The sequence below is a fragment of the Tachypleus tridentatus genome, chromosome 7, assembly GCF_004210375.1.
Source record: "Tachypleus tridentatus isolate NWPU-2018 chromosome 7, ASM421037v1, whole genome shotgun sequence".
Lineage (NCBI taxonomy): Eukaryota > Metazoa > Arthropoda > Merostomata > Xiphosura > Limulidae > Tachypleus > Tachypleus tridentatus.
The window spans coordinates 108,026,286-108,042,904 of NC_134831.1; the positions used below are offsets into that span (position 1 = coordinate 108,026,286).

The window sequence follows — 16,619 nt, forward strand, 5'->3', positions numbered from 1 at the left end:
AAGAGTTGGCGGTGGGTAGTGATATCTAGTTGCCTTCTCTCTAGTCTTACACTGCTAAATTAGGAACGGCTAGTGCAGAAGGCTTCGTGTAGCTTTGCGCGAAGTTCAAAACAAATCAAACTCTTAAGTTTTAGAGATGTCGAATCTTCTAGTATTCTCCTGCTGGTACAACGGTAAGTCTACCTGAAGGTTGTTGGTTCGAATCCCCGTGACACCAAACGTGCTCGCCTTTTCAGCCGTGGGGCGTTGTAATGTGACGGTCAATTCCACTATTCGTTGGTATAAGAGTAGCCCAAGAGTTGGCGGTGGGTAGTGATATCTAGTTGCCTTCTCTCTAGTCTTACACTGCTAAATTAGGAACGGCTAGTGCAGAAGGCTTCGTGTAGCTTTGCGCGAAGTTCAAAAACAAATCAAACTCTTAAGTTTTAGAGATGTCGAATCTTCTAGTATTCTCCTGCTGGTACAACGGTAAGTCTACCTGAAGGTTGTTGGTTCGAATCCCCGTGACACCAAACGTGCTCGCCTTTTCAGCCGTGGGGGCGTTGTAATGTGACGGTCAATTCCACTATTCGTTGGTATAAGAGTAGCCCAAGAGTTGGCGGTGGGTAGTGATATCTAGTTGCCTTCTCTCTAGTCTTACACTGCTAAATTAGGAACGGCTAGTGCAAAAGGCTTCGTGTAGCTTTGCGCGAAGTTCAAAAACAAATCAAACTCTTAAGTTTTAGAGATGTCGAATCTTCTAGTATTCTCCTGCTGGTACAACGGTAAGTCTACCTATTTACAACGTTAATATCAGGGGTTCAATTCCCCTCGGTGGATTCAGCAGAGAGCCCACTGTGGCTTTGCTATAAGAAAACACACACACCTCGTTGTTTAGTTTTGTTCTTTTACCTTTTTTATCACGTTATTCTTAAGCAGATGCAAAAATATTTCATTTTTATAACTTTTGAGTGTTTAGATATCGCAATTGTTTGAGCAAATATGTTTTCTTAGGTAGATTTTTGAAGGATTCTAATATATTAATTAATTTATTTTTTTAATATTAAGTTTGTTTTGAATTTCGCGCAAAGCTACGCGATGGCTATCTGCGCTAGCTGTCCCTAATTTACCAGTGATGGATTAGACTAGGGGAAGGGCATATAGTCAATACCACTCACCGTCAACTCTAGGGTTATTGTTTTGCCAACGAATAATGGGATTATTCTTATATTATTACGTCCTCAAGGATGAAAAGGTCCAGCGTGTTCGGTGAATGGATTTGAACCCACGACTCTCAGTTAATGAGTCGAGCACCCTAACCAGTATTCTGTTAATAATGATATCAAGCAAAATGTTTTTAGTTTCTGATCATACACTGATACAGTTGTCTCTGTAATTTGTAAATTTACAATGTTATTGTAAGGCTAATAGAAACAAGGATCAGAATTAGCTTGGATTTTCAAAAGAACAGTATTTGATTGCATACAGTTTTGAGTAATTCAGTATTTTAATACAGTACAAAGCTTCATTACCTTTGTGACGAGCCACACACAAAATAACATATCATAATAGTATAAAGAATAATAATAGGCCTGATTACTCTTACGTTACTATTGTAACCTGATCTAGAAACTACAAGACTGAGGAAAGTTAGTAACCATCATAATTTAACAAACTTCGGGCGTAGGTTGTACTAATATGTATTTTTATGTTCAGTTAATGTTTAAGCTGTTACCAGTTAATTCACGTGTAGCCTGTACTAATTTATAGGAATAACTATATAGAATAAATCTAGTAAGTATCATTGGGGAGATATGATATTGACAAATGTTTCCAGTGCAGGACTTGAAGATAAGGCCAACATGGATGACAGTTTGTTGGACGTGGACTGGTAATAGTAATTTAATATGAAGTATACTAGTTTTAAAATTAAGTCATACCAATAAGGCAAAGTGTTTTGATAAAAAATAATAATAATTTAAGTGCTTCAGAAGAGTTATATCACAGTTTAGTAAACAGTTTTTGGTTTACTACAGTTTTCACTGTTATAATTGTTAATAAGATAACATTGGTTAATTGTGAAAAGGCTGTCACTTGTATTTCTTTTATCATTGAGCCTTCAATAACTATATATCTTATCAGACATTATATTGTTATACTATTAATTTAAATCAAACAAATATTGTTCTTTTCAACTATAAATGTTTGGCTACAGTTTTGGACAAAAATTAAATTATTACTGAACTCACAGTAATATGTTAACGTTTTAAAATATGAACACATTACTTTGAAATTGGAGAACTTAAAATTAATTTTTAAGCTAATAATTAAATAACACTGTAACGAGTAAAGTTGTATTAATAGTGATATAACCTCATCTTGTATGAAAGAAATGAAAAACAGTTGTTATAGATGTATATTATCTGTTTTACTTTACCAGAAGTTATTTAAAAGAAACTTTAATGTAAAAACCTTCAAATTTTAGGACAGACACTTTACTGATATGAAGGTTTTTAACTCCTGTCAGACAGTTAATAATATCACATGCTGGAGACAACATACTTATGTCAGGTATACCCAGTGTTAGTGTGATGAATCGTAAATACCAAGCTGGTTGCTACTTTGATCTTAATTTGTTGTAGGAGATAATGTGTTGCTGATACAGACACAAGAGTAACAAATACTGTGTAGATGATACAGACACAAGATTAGCAAATACTGTGTAGATGATACAGACACAAGAGTAACAAATACCATGTAGGTGATACGGACACAAGATTAGCAAATACTGTGTAGATGGTACAGACACAAGATTAGCAAATACCATGTAGGTGATACAGACACAAGATTAGCAAATACTGTGTAGATGATACGGACACAAGATTAGCAAATACTGTGTAGGTGATACAGACACAAGATTAGCAAATACCGTGTAGGTGATACAGACACAAGATTAGCAAATACTGTGTAGATGATACGGACACAAGATACAGACACAAGATTAGCAAATACTGTGTAGATGGTACAGACACAAGATTAGCACATACTGTGTAGGTGATACAGACACAAGATTAGCAAATACTGTGTAGGTGATACAGACACAAGAGTAACAAATACCATGTAGGTGATACAGACAAGAGTAACAAATACCATGAAGGTGATACAGACACAAGATTAGCAAATACTGTGTAGGTGATACAGACACAAGATTAGCAAATACTGTGTAGGTGATACAGACACAAGATGTGGTTAAGCTGCTAAATACTTATCATGAGCTTTGATATTGGTATAAGTAAATAGTTTTTACAATCACTGCCAGTATTAAGCTGTGTTTAAGGTTATTTTATATATAATACACTACACTGATAAAGGAAATAATCTGATAATTAAAAACTACAATAACTGATATCAGAGCTAAATGTTGAATTAATTTGTCTTCTGTTTTCTATGAATGAGAATTGATGTTGTCTTTGTTTATAATATTTGCTAATTTACTGATCACAGAGAACATTTGCTTTTCAGTGACACGTCAGTGAAGTTTAATAGACTATATTATTGTTACCTTAAGTCATTGCAGAGTTGAAACCCTATTAAAACAAATCAGTGAAATAGCTTAATAGTTGTGTTAAAACGAATGATGATTCTGAACTGTCAGATAACATTATTGTGTTTCTAGACACATTGTACTGAGATGCCCTTATTTCAATGTGTTTGTTTTCAAAGAAGTTTGTACGTGATATGCCCACTTTATGTTTTTGTGTTCTATCCATTGTAAAACTGATGTTATAAAAGGCATTTCACATTTGGATGTAGTGTCATTCGCTTGTTATGAATAGATAATTTTATCAAATCACTTCTTCAAGCCCTTGAAACACGTATTGGTACTAACTTCTGATCAAAGCAAGCTATTTACATGAATTTACAAATAATGGGTGTGTATTATTATGAGCCTTGAAACTGGAATTAATTATTGATTTGGGTGACTTGAAGGATTGTTTCTTCAGTATCTTGATTTTTACCAGTCTCATCCCAAAGTTGTTTTCAGTGATCTGTTCCTTTTTATGTATGTCTGAACCTGTAAAGAGTGTCTTTATGTGTGTCTGAACCTGTAATGAGTGTCTTTATGTATGTCTGAACCTGTAAAGAGTGTCTTTATGTGTGTCTGAACCTGTAATGAGTGTCTTTATGTATGTCTGAACCTGTAAAGTGTCTTTATGTATGTCTGAACCTGTAAAGAGTATCTTTATGAATGTCTGAACCTGTAAAGAGTGTCTTTATGTATGTCTGAACCTGTAAAGAGTGTCTTTATGTATGTCTGAACCTGTAAGGTGTCTTTATGTATGTCTGAACCTGTAAGGTGTCTTTATGTATGTCTGAACCTGTAAAGAGTGTCTTTATGTGTGTCTGAACCTGTAAAGAGTGTCTTTATGTGTGTCTGAACCTGTAAAGAGTGTCTTTATATATGTCTGAACTTGTAAAGTGTCTTTATGTGTGTCTGAACCTGTAAAGAGTGTCTTTATGTATGTTTGAACCTATAAAGTGTGTCTTTATGTGTGTCTGAACCTATAAAGTGTGTCTTTATGTGTGTCTGAACCTATAAAGAGTGTCTTTATGTGTGTCTGAACCTGTAAAGAGTGTCTTTATGTATGTCTGAACCTGTAAAGAGTGTCTTTATGTGTGTCTGAACCTGTAAAGTCTCTTTATGTATGTCTGAACATGTAAAGAGTGTCTTTATGTGTGTCTGAACATGTAAAGAGTGTCTTCATGTGTGTCTGAACCGTAAAGAGTGTCTTCATGTATGTCTGAACCGGTAAAGAGTGTCTTCATGTATGTCTGAACATGTAAAGAGTGTCTTTGTTGTTGTCTTTCCATGCTGTTGACTATATTCTGTAAGACAATACATATATGTATTTGGTGGTTATTATTTCCATTGATTAGATTTTGTTTTTTGTGTCTCTTGTAGATGTTTGTTTCTGAATATCCACATTTTAGAAATATTGATTTGATTTATTAATAAAATAAATAACATGTGAGAGAAGATATTGATCCTGAAGTTGTTTTAGTGTTAAGCTTGAAGTAAACAATTTATTAAATATGAGAGATTAGTTGTATACCAATCAACTTAAACTTAGGATAATAAAGTTATACCCTGATCTTTTGTACTTAACTCTACTGTTAACATTCTGTACTGTATATTCTAACACACAGTTATTAGTTACTTATTTTACCTGCAGGTGTTAAATTTTTGTTTGATCTACAATGTGTATTTAGCTCTACTGTTAACATTTTGTACTGTATACTCTAACACACAGCTATTAGTTACTTATTTTACCTACAGGTGTTAAGTTTTTGTTTGATCTACAATGTGTACTTAGCTCTACTGTTAACATTCTGTACTGTATACTCTAACACACAGCTATTAGTTACTTATTTTACCTGCAGGTGTTAAGTTTTGTTTGATCTACAATGTGTACTTAGCTCTACTGTTAACATTCTGTACTGTATACTCTAACACACAGCTATTAGTTACTTATTTTACCTGCAGGTGTTAAGTTTTTGTTTGATCTACAATGTGTACTTAGCTCTACTGTTAACATTCTGTACTGTATACTCTAACACACAGCTATTAGTTACTTATTTTACCTGCAGGTGTTAAGTTTTTGTTTGATCTACAATGTGTATTTAACTCTACTGTTAACATTTTGTACTGTATACTCTTACACACAGTTATTAGTTACTTATTTTACCTACAGGTGTTAATTTTTTATCATGTCCACAATTGATATTTACTCTCTGTTGTGTGCTAGACTTTTAGTAACATAACCACAAACTATAAATCATTGAAAATGACAAACAATTCACCAAACTTGCATTGCTTTGCAAACTTATAGACTTGTCGTTTCCACTTGTATTAAATAACAGATCCACTTTTACAACACTGCTTTTATATTTATTTTTCAAATCTCATTACATTGATATTATTGTATGATTTTTTCTGGCATGATGGGACATTGGAAACAGACTGTAATACAAATTATTATATGTTTAGCATCTTCCTGGTTTCTAACGGTGTTTATGTTTTACACACCTCTCCTCACACAGATAGCTATTACCATATGTTTAGCATCTTCCTGGTTTCTAATGGTGTTTACGTTTTACACACCTCTCCTCACACAGATAGCTATTATTATATGTTTAGCATCTTCCTGGTTTCTAACTGTGTTTATGTTTTACACACCTCTCCTCACACAGATAGCTATTACTATATGTTTAGCATATTCCTGGTTTCTAACTGTGTTTATATTTTACACACCTCTCCTCACACAGATAGCTATTACTATATGTTTAGCATATTCCTGGTTTCTAACTGTGTTTACGTTTTACACACCTCTCCTCACACAGATAGCTATTACTATATGTTTAGCATATTCCTGGTTTCTAACAGTGTTTATGTTTTACACACCTCTACTCACACAGATAGCTATTACTATATGTTTAGCATATTCCTGGTTTCTAACTGTGTTTATGTTTTACACACCTCTCCTCACACAGATAGCTATTACTATATGTTTAGCATATTCCTGGTTTCTAACTGTGTTTACGTTTTACACACCTCTCCTCACACAGATAGCTATTACTATATGTTTAGCATATTCCTGGTTTCTAACAGTGTTTACATTTTACACACGTCACCTCACACAGATAGCTGTTACTATATGTTTAGCATATTCCTGGTTTCTAACGGTGTTTATGTTTTACACACCTCTCCTCACACAGATAGCTATTACTGAACTACTAAGGTTTATTTCTCTGTCCATCTAAACAGTGGTTTGATTTTTTCTCACTTGCTCCAATCTTTTATATCCCATTCAGTCACCTTTGGTGATATTTATCTCGTGACCCTCTCCATCTGTGTAAATGTTCCCTCTATCCTGATACTGTATATAATCACCTCATTCAGGTAATGTTTTCATTTTTTCTCAAGAAAGTGTTATTAATGATTTTCCCAGTATTACAATCACTTGTAAATACATTATCTGTGTTATCTAGTTGATGTTGGTAATAATATTTTAAAAATTATTATTCTGAGTGAAATTCTGACTGATGGTATGAATTCCTGGATTATTATTTCCAGCACAGAGTTAGTTCAAGTCTCCCATATCCTAACTCTGATATTTAGTGTTGCACAACTGCCAGAGGGTGTTGTAGTCATTCTATATCCTAACTCTGATATTTAGTGTTACACAACTGCCAGAGGGTGTTGGAGTCACTCTTAGCCAAGATTGTCAGTGATCTGATTCACAGTGAGATTGGAGACATATATTTGGTTCTATGGTGGTCCTCCAGGGGACTCTGAAGCTACAATTGAAGGCAATCCTCATATTTTTGGAGACAATTGAATTGTTTTTTCCTGTGTGTTCTTTTATTCTGTTTGCTTTTTAGTCTCTTTGTGGGACAGTGGTGAGTTCCTAGTTCATTGATGTTGACCTAGATCCATGTTCAATTTTCAGTTTCTATGTTCCTCTGTGTTGTTGAAGTTTTGAATTTCATTGCTTCTTATAGGGGGTCATCGTTCTGCTCCTGTTAATAAGTCCCAACATCAGCCTCGTGTTACAGTAGTACCTAGATTCTGTCTGTGTCAAAGGACTCGGTCGTATCACTCTCTTCAGAGTCTGTTGAGGCCTATTTCTGGATCCAGTAGTGTTACAGGTTCTTACATCGGGATTAGACATTCTATTCATATCTTCACCACCATTATCCACCCAACCTGTATGGTTTCCATTCTAGCAGATCTGTGGGATTTGGAACTTGGTTCTAGGGTTTTCAGTTTGGTTGGTATGGAGGTAGTAAGATAGTAATGCAAGTTATTCCTAGGTTTTATTCCTGTTGGTTATTGGGCATAAGAAGACAGGAGATTTGTCTTCAGTCATCAACCTGTCTATATCAATGCCTAGATTCTCTAAAGTTTACAAGTTACTCTTTCCTTAATCTGTTTTTTATTTTTCATTTCTTCTCTCAGCTGACTTACATCTTGTTTATTGCTATGGAATAGGATGCTTACCTCTCCATCTCCCTTTGCACAGATGATTCTTTCTCTTCTGGGAATGTAAGCATCATGCACATCCCTTACACTTTTGGTACAAGAGCAAAGAGATCCTTTTAATGGTCTATATGTGACCTAGAGATCATGAATGTTGATTCAGTGAATTTCCCAGATTCCTTAGTTGAGATTGATCTTAAAGAGTTGTTAAGTCAAGACACTACTGCAAGACGGGTTCCTCTGCTACCATCTCATACAGAATTCCATCTCTTGATGAATAGGATTGGGTGCATATACCCAACAATCAGGAGTTTTGGAGTCTACGCACAGGTGATGAGACTTCTCTACACATGGCTTTAGTTTTTCTTGCTCTTCAGCATGCAATGGCTTGTGGTCTGAGGTTATTGATGGGTGTCTTATGTTTCTCACCAAGGAGGCATTTGGTCCAGTTCTCCTTGTTTTTTAATTTTGTACCTTCTTTCTTAGAACTATTAATGTCTTATCACCCTACTAGCTTGTCATATTCCATGGATGATGCCTGCAGTAGCAGAACCTAAATCAGTTCTCCCAACAGAATAGATGCTGCATCACAAGATTCTCTTGGACTGTTTGATTGGTGAGTTTGCCTCTCATTGGATCATTTAACTACTAGCAAGTTGGTTTATGGTACTTTATCTTCAGGCTTTCACAATGGATGCATTCTGTCAGGACAGGATGAAATTACAACTCTAGGCCTTCCTCCAATTCATATGTTACAGTACCAGACATGATTTGCTCTAACTTACTGTTAGGTCCTGTTGATAGCACCAGATTGGCTGCTACATCTGTTTTCTGCATTTTGTGGTAGTTTTCAGTGTCCATTTTTTCCTGATCTGGTATGGTTATCCCAGCTACCCAGAATATGAAGTGTCAGGCATGGAAGTTATACAATCTTTCCTACAGCATCAGGTTAAATTTTTAAGGTTTCCATAATATCTGTCTCAGTTTTTACTTATTTCCTACATAGATATTTCTGAATGGAAATGACAAGCACATTAGAAATGATGTATTAAGAGGAGGTTGAACCTGTTTTAATCAGAAGTAACAACCATAACTTGTTTTTCACCTGGCCTTTGGCACAGGTTTTCATCTTCCACAGTTGCCTTGTTTAAGGCTACCATTAAATTATTGCAACTACACATTCTTTGAGTCCCCAGTCATCTCTGGATCCTTGATCCCACATGGCCATTTTGTGTACTATTTAACGTATATTAGGATTACATGCTCTTTCTGAAAACCTGTTTGAGTTCTTACTTTTATATACTGTGTATACTCTTTATGTGAAAGTTTATTTTCATGGGTGCTGATCTACATACATCACTGGTTGGGGAGTATTTCCACTGTTTGTCCAAAGATTGGTTTTTCATATTTTATGCATCCTCACACCAGTTCTTCATACTCAAGATATTGTCAGGAAGAGAAGGAGATTAATCCTTTTTCACTTATTCATCTGATCACTAATATTTCACTTCTTTTTTTTGTTTGATCACGTTTCAATTGTGGTCATGTTCAGTGAGGGTCTTGAAGGTTTTATTGCCTGCACTAATGAATTTAGAGATGCTAGACAATGACTCTTTTCTGGACTCTCTCTGATAATAAAGAACTCATGAGTCATGTTGCACGTGAGGCTAAGCTTTGAATTATCACAGATTATTCCTATTGTATGTATATGTTTAACCACAACACTAGCTGGTGATTCACCTCCATGTTTACTTGGCTGAAGCCATCAGATCAGTATGTTTAACCACAACACTAGCTGGTGATTCACGTCCATGTTTACTTGGCTTGAAGCCATCAGATTAGTATGTATAACCACAACTCTAGCTGGTGATTCACCTCCATGTTTACTTGGCTGAAGCCATCAGATTAGTATGTATAACCACAACACTAGCTGGTGATTCACCTCCATGTTTACTTGGCTGAAGCCATCACATTAGTATGTATAACCACAACTCTAGCTGGTGATTCACTTCCATGTTTACTTGGCTGAAGCCATCAGATTAGTATGTATAACCACAACTCTAGCTGGTGATTCACCTCCATGTTTACTTGGCTGAAGCCATCAGATTAGTATGTATAACCACAACTCTAGCTGGTGATTCACCTCCATGTTTACTTGGCTGAAGCCATCAGATTAGTATGTTTAACCACAACACTAGCTGGTGATTCACCTCCATGTTTACTTGGCTGAAGCCATCAGATTAGTATGTATAACCACAACTCTAGCTGGTGATTCACTTCCATGTTTACTTGGCTGAAGCCATCAGATTAGTATGTATAACCACAACTCTAGCTGGTGATTCACATCTATGTTTACTTAGCTGAAGCCATCAGATCAGTATGTATAACCACAATTCCAGCTGGTGATTCACCTCAATGTTTACTTGGCTGAAGCCATCAGATTAGTATGTATAACCACAACTCTAGCTGGTGATTCACCTCCATGTTTACTTGGCTGAAGCCATCAGATTAGTATGTATAACCACAACTCTAGCTGGTGATTCACCTCCATGTTTACTTGGCTGAAGCCATCAGATTAGTATGTATAACCACAACACTAGCTGGTGATTCACGTCCATGTTTATTTGGCTGAAGCCATCAGATTAGTATGTATAACCACAAATCTAGCTCGTGATTCACCTCCATGTTTACTTGGCTGAAGCCATCAGATTAGTATGTATAACCACAACTCTAGCTGGTGATTCACTTCCATGTTTACTTGGCTGAAGCCATCAGATTAGTATGTATAACCTAGCTGGTGATTCACTCCATGTTTACTTGGCTGGCCATCAGATTAGTATGTATAACCACTCTAGCTGGTGAATCACGTCCATGTTTACTTGGCTGAAACCATCAGATTAGTATGTATAACCACAACTCCAGCTGGTAATTCACCTCCATGTTTACTTGGCTGAAACCATCAGATTAGTATGTATGACCACAACTCCAGCTGGTGATTCACCTCCATGTTTACTTGGCTGAAGCCATCAGATTAGTATGTATGACCACAAATCTAGCTCGTGATTCACCTACATGTTTACTTGGCTGAAGCCATCAGATTAGTATGTATAACCACAACTCCAGCTGGTGATTCACCTCCATGTTTACTTGGCTGAAGCCATCAGATTAGTATGTATAACCACAACACTAGCTGGTGATTCACCTCCATGTTTACTTGGCTGAAGCCATCAGATTAGTATGTATAACCACAACTCTAGCTGGTGATTCACCTCCATGTTTACTTGGCTGAAGCCATCAGATTAGTATGTATAACCACAACTCTAGCTGGTGATTCATCTCCATGTTTACTTGGCTGAAGCCATCAGATTAGTATGTTTAACCACAACACTAGCTGGTGATTCACCTCCATGTTTACTTGGCTGAAGCCATCATATCAGATTCTTTTTCATGTTCTCTGGGGAGTATTTTTTTAACATTAACTTTTTGATATGTGTATATAATGGTGTAATTATTGTTGTGTAAAACTTTTCATTCTTATCCTTTGATGATATCTCTCTTAACATTTCAGGTTACATCTTTTGATGATATCTCTCTTAACATTTCAGGTTACATCTTTTGATGATATCTCTCTTAACATTTCAGGTTACATCTTTTGATGATATCTCTCTTAACATTTCAGGTTACATCCTTTGATGACATCTCTTAACATTTCAGGTTACATCTTTTGATGACATTAGCATCTTTTGACTTATAACCATAACATTCCACCACAATTTGGTATTACAAACTTTTGTTTTTAAGAGCATCATGTGAATCTCAACCTCACACCTCAAAAGAGAAACAATTTTGTATTTTTTAACTCATTGTGATATAATTCAGTTTGGTTTATCTCACTTCAAATGTTCTGTTATGATGTTTTTTAAGCAGTTCCAGAGACTTAAGTAAAATTTTTATCTGGTGTTCATTATTTTAGCTGTTGGTCTGGTAAATTATTAGCTGTGACATTCTGTTGTTAACATTTCTCAATGTAAGCTTATATTGTATACAGAAAAACTGTCAAGTCTCAGATTTGAAAAATAAAGTTCTTCAGAACTTGTATTTTCTGTATATTTATTGAACTGAGAAGAAATTGTATAATTTCTTTTCTATTACTATCAGTTTTAGTGACCAGCAGATGTTAGTGTCAAACATGGTAGTTGGAAACTTATAATAATGAGTTTTGTTTTCTTTTTGTCAGCAGTTTTATCACAGTTTGTGAAGATTTAAACTCTGAGAATTCTTCTTTGATTGTGTTTTTTTTAAAGTCAATTCCTGCAGAATAATTTTAGCAAATATTGTTAGTTCTGTGTGATAAGTTTGTTTCTTTTAGGGAAGTGTTTCCAGGGAAGATACATGTATGTTTGTATATGCAGTCAGAGAAGTTTGCAGCTTCTGTGGTATTTTGAATCAATACACGTGAACATTAAAGAATTCTAATCGTGGTTTGGATTAGTTTATTTGGTAAGAAATATAGTTCTGGCTTTTATAAAGAGCTTTAATTTCTCATATTTCATTACAGGTTTTTCTAAAGTTAATAATTGTATGGAGAATACTGTAAATTGGAAGAAAACTAGAAACTTTGTTGTTAAAGATCAAAATGTACAGTTCCATCAGAGTCAGACTGATTCTCTTTCTTTCTTTAGAAACAGCTTCTGGCCAGAAATTAACATGCAGAAGGCAATGAAAGCTGTGTTTCCTAACATGCAGAAGGCAATGAAAGCTGTGTTTCATAAACAGATGTCTTTAACAAAAGCTGCCACTACATTTAGGGTTCCTATATCTACACTTTGGTATAGCGTGCATCTGAAAGGAAAGAACTTGTAATTCATGTTATTATTTTTTAAATAAACAATTAATTTTGTGTCTTATACAGAGCTTTACCTGATATTTTACATTGTTTTAAAAGTTTCAGTTATAAAGTTACAACCAGTTTTACTGCTTCTACTTACAGAATAAGACATTAAATCAAAATAATAAGTGATAGTGCAAATGAAGTTTGGACAGTGGCAACCATATAGAAGGTTAATCTAATATACAGCTAGGGTTAGGGATAGTGGCATCCATACACGAGGTGATCTAATATACAGCAAGGGTTAGTTACAGCTGTACACAAGGCTAATCTAATATACATTTAGGGTTAAGGATACTTATAACCATACAGGGATAAAACTGATTTACATCAAGGTTTGGGATAGTGACAGTTATACATAGGGTCAGTATAAATTTCAGCATACAGCTGATGTAAGTATAATACAAATAATCTAAATTTCACTATATAGCTAAGATTGGAGGTATTGACAACTTAGTAGAGGCTGATCTAAACTTGAATATTCTACTGGATTTGAGATTATAATAGTCATAGATAAGGCTGGTCATAATGTCATTGTATATGTCCTGTTGTCATGGTAGAGGAAATGTAGTAGTTTGGAGGAAATGACGTGGATTTTGATATAAATATTTTGTAACATGTAATTGTGAAAATTGAACTGAAAATTAATATAAGCTTTCTGGAAATGAGTACAATGTAACTGATACGTTTACATATTGTTTCTTACGATATTAAAAGTGTGAACTAGTTATAAAATAAAAAGCATGTTTATAATATTTTGTGTTGTCTGTGTTATTCAAAAGTAACTTGGAATTTCCATTCCTCTTCTAATTTAATACATTTTTTCTCCTTATGTAAATGTTGTGTGATAAAATCACACCAGTTTTTCAATAAAACAAAGTTGGTTTTACTCCATATTTTATTTATCTGTATAATTCTAGAAGTCAAATAAAAGAATGCTATTACTAAAAGCTGCAGTATCATTGGTTTTACCATTCAAAGGAATGTGGCGTTGTGCCTAACATCCTGAAAACCTTTCTACCTTAGAATGGCAAAGGAAATCAGCACTTAACCAGAACATGTGAAGAAAAGAACATGAAACTGAATCATCTTTAAAAAGGAGAGAGAGAGAAATCTAATGTTTCAAAAATATTTTGAAACATAAATGTTTTCCATTGTTTCAGTAATAATGAAGACAAACATAAATGTTTTCCATTGTTTCAGTAATAATGAAGACACAGATGTTTTCCATTGTTTCAGTAATAATGAAGATAATTATAAATGTTTACCATTGTTTCAATAATAATGAAGACAAACATAGATGTTTTCCATTGTTTCAGTGATATTTATATAAAGAGAAACATAGATGTTTACTATTGTTTCAGTAATAATGAAGACTCGTGACTAATAAGTTATGTGTATATAAAAGTTGCGTACTGGTTCTGTTTTAGTTTAATATTTCTAAACTTCCATATAATGTTTTTATTTTATATAATTCTTTAATATCTTGAACAAAATGATATTATTATATTATTAAGTGTCATATTCTTGAATACTGTGTAGTAGAATATCCAGCACTTACATATAATGGTTGTTTATAAAGGTTCTTATTAAATTGAGTTCAGAGATCAGCTATATGTAATTATGTATGTGTGTTGAAAACAAGTGGACAAAACCAAGACATTCTGTGTTACTGTACATATGCAAAGTGATTATTGTAGTAAGATAAGAACTGAATTATATGAGACAGGTAGAATAACCAAATAGAATCCTTTTTCTAACACACAAAAAATATGGTGTTTCACTATCAAATTTAGACCAGATGTTAAAACAATAGAGAATTCTGTGAACTGTATTTACGTAAATATTTTAATATATGTTACTTTGTTTGTGGACCACTATTTGATGTTATTTATGATGGTTGAAAATGTTTAACACTGAAGTCCTTTGTTTTGATTCTAGGTTACTGGCAAAATAAAGATAAGGTCCCGGATGCCAGAGCAAGTCTTCAAGAAATATATAAAGATATTCCTAAAGCTGTAGGAATTTCTAAAGAAAAGTATGGTATGATAATCAAACATTTTTTCATTCAGGGTAAAGAAAGTGAAAATGTGGCAAGAGAATTAAATGTTCCAGAATATACTGTTAAATCTGCTGTTTCTTTCCACCTAAAATATAATCTTCCAAAAACTGGCATTTTTTCAACCCCAAATAAATCTAACTTTATCACTAGCAGCTCAAGGACAAATGCCGGTAGTAGGTCAATAGTGTTAACTCCAGAACAGGAAGAAATTTTGGTCCAGTATAAAAGACACAATACATCTGCAACGTTAAAGGAGCTACAAAGTCTAGTTAGAGAAGACAGAGTTAGTTTTCCACAGATAACTAACATTGGTTTATCTACTTTGTATTACATCTTGAAGAGACATGGAATGAATACCAGTAGGAGAAGGTATAAATTTAACACAACTGTTTAGTACCTTACGTTACATGTTGAAGTGACGTGGAATGAGTACCACTAGTAGACAGTATAAACTTCACCCAACTGTTTAATTACTTATATTACATCGTGAAGATGTGGAGTGAATACCAGTATGTTACAGTAGTACATGTGCAGTGAATACCAGTAAGTATGTTACAGTAGTACATGTGGAGTGAATACCAGTAGGTATGTAACAGTTGTACATACCATAATTTAACTTATATATATTTGTATGTACTCCATAGTTTCTTCTGTTCTAAGGTTTTTAACTGTCAAACCTTGGGTAGATTCATGGAAATGTTTTGAACCAGTTCATTTTTTATGTACATCAGTCATACTTCTCTAGAGTGAGAAATACTTTTTGTTTCTCTTTATTTCTAGTCTAGACATTAACATATATTATGTTTTCTTTATCAGTAAAGTGAATTTTGTGATTTATCTTAATAGAAGATAATTGTTTGGATATATAATAATTTTGCATATATTTGGTAATTAATTTTGACATTGTACTCTATTTAAATAAACTGTTGGAAACTCAGTTACAAGAGGTGAAAACTTCTGGTCCATCGCCTGTTGGCCTGAAATACATAACTAAATAAACACTATTTTACTAACAAACAACTTCTGGTACATCCATCGTATGTTTGCCTGAAATATATAACTAAATAAATACTGTTGTACCAACAAACAACTTCTGGTAGATCATATGTTGACCTGAAATATATAACTAAATAAACACCGTTCTACCAACTTGTGATACATCGTATGTTGACCGGAAATATACAAGTAAATAAACACCGTCGTACCAACAAACAACTTCTGGTGCATCCATCGTATGTTGACCTGAAATATATAACTAAATAAACACTGTTGTACCAACTTCTGGCACATTGTATATTGACTTAAAATATATAACTAAATAAACACATCTGGTACATCGTATGTTGACCTGAAATGTGTAAATAAATAAACACTGTTGTACTAAATTATATATTTAAAAACGACTGATATGGATAGAGGAAACACAACTAAAAATGAAAAAAAAGCCAACACAATTTCACAAACACTTTATTTCTCCCTACGTAAAACCAACTCACGCACACCACAAATATAAGGCATCCCCAAACCTCATAAACCAGATTGTCCATTACGACCAATAATGTCCACAAATGAATCGTTTAATTACAATCTTGGTAAATACAAAGCATGAACATTCTCCAAATATGTAACATCAGCCAACTCATTCATCA

At 34.1% G+C, this 16,619-nt stretch overlaps 1 protein-coding gene across 9 annotated transcripts; it reads left to right on the forward strand.

The window, feature by feature from the left end:
- Positions 1-1,049: 1,049 nt before the first annotated feature.
- On the forward strand, positions 1,050-15,907 carry LOC143256355 (uncharacterized). 9 transcript variants are annotated; one of them, XR_013031288.1, is made up of 5 exons: positions 1,063-1,870; positions 12,390-12,520; positions 12,703-12,736; positions 12,770-12,879; positions 13,829-15,907. XR_013031288.1 is itself a non-coding variant. In XM_076513490.1 (2 exons), exons 1-2 carry the CDS (start codon positions 1,807-1,809, stop codon positions 15,362-15,364), a joined length of 579 nt encoding a protein of 192 aa, XP_076369605.1. In that variant the 5' UTR covers positions 1,075-1,806; the 3' UTR covers positions 15,365-15,907. The 9 variants fall into 9 exon arrangements, 1 of the variants encoding a protein (XP_076369605.1); XR_013031282.1 differs by having other exon boundaries at positions 1,050-1,870; positions 12,703-12,879; XR_013031289.1 differs by lacking the exon at positions 12,390-12,520 and having other exon boundaries at positions 1,060-1,870.
- The last annotated feature ends 712 nt before the right edge of the window (positions 15,908-16,619 follow it).

Excerpts from the sequence above, each read along its gene's own strand:
- LOC143256355 (XM_076513490.1), top strand. The coding sequence starts at position 1,807 with ATGTTTCCAGTGCAGGACTTGAAGATAAGGCCAACATGGATGACAGTT. Across the intron at positions 1,871-14,849 it reads AGTTTGTTGGACGTGGACTG|GTTACTGGCAAAATAAAGAT; the intron begins GTAATAGTAATT and ends TTTTGATTCTAG.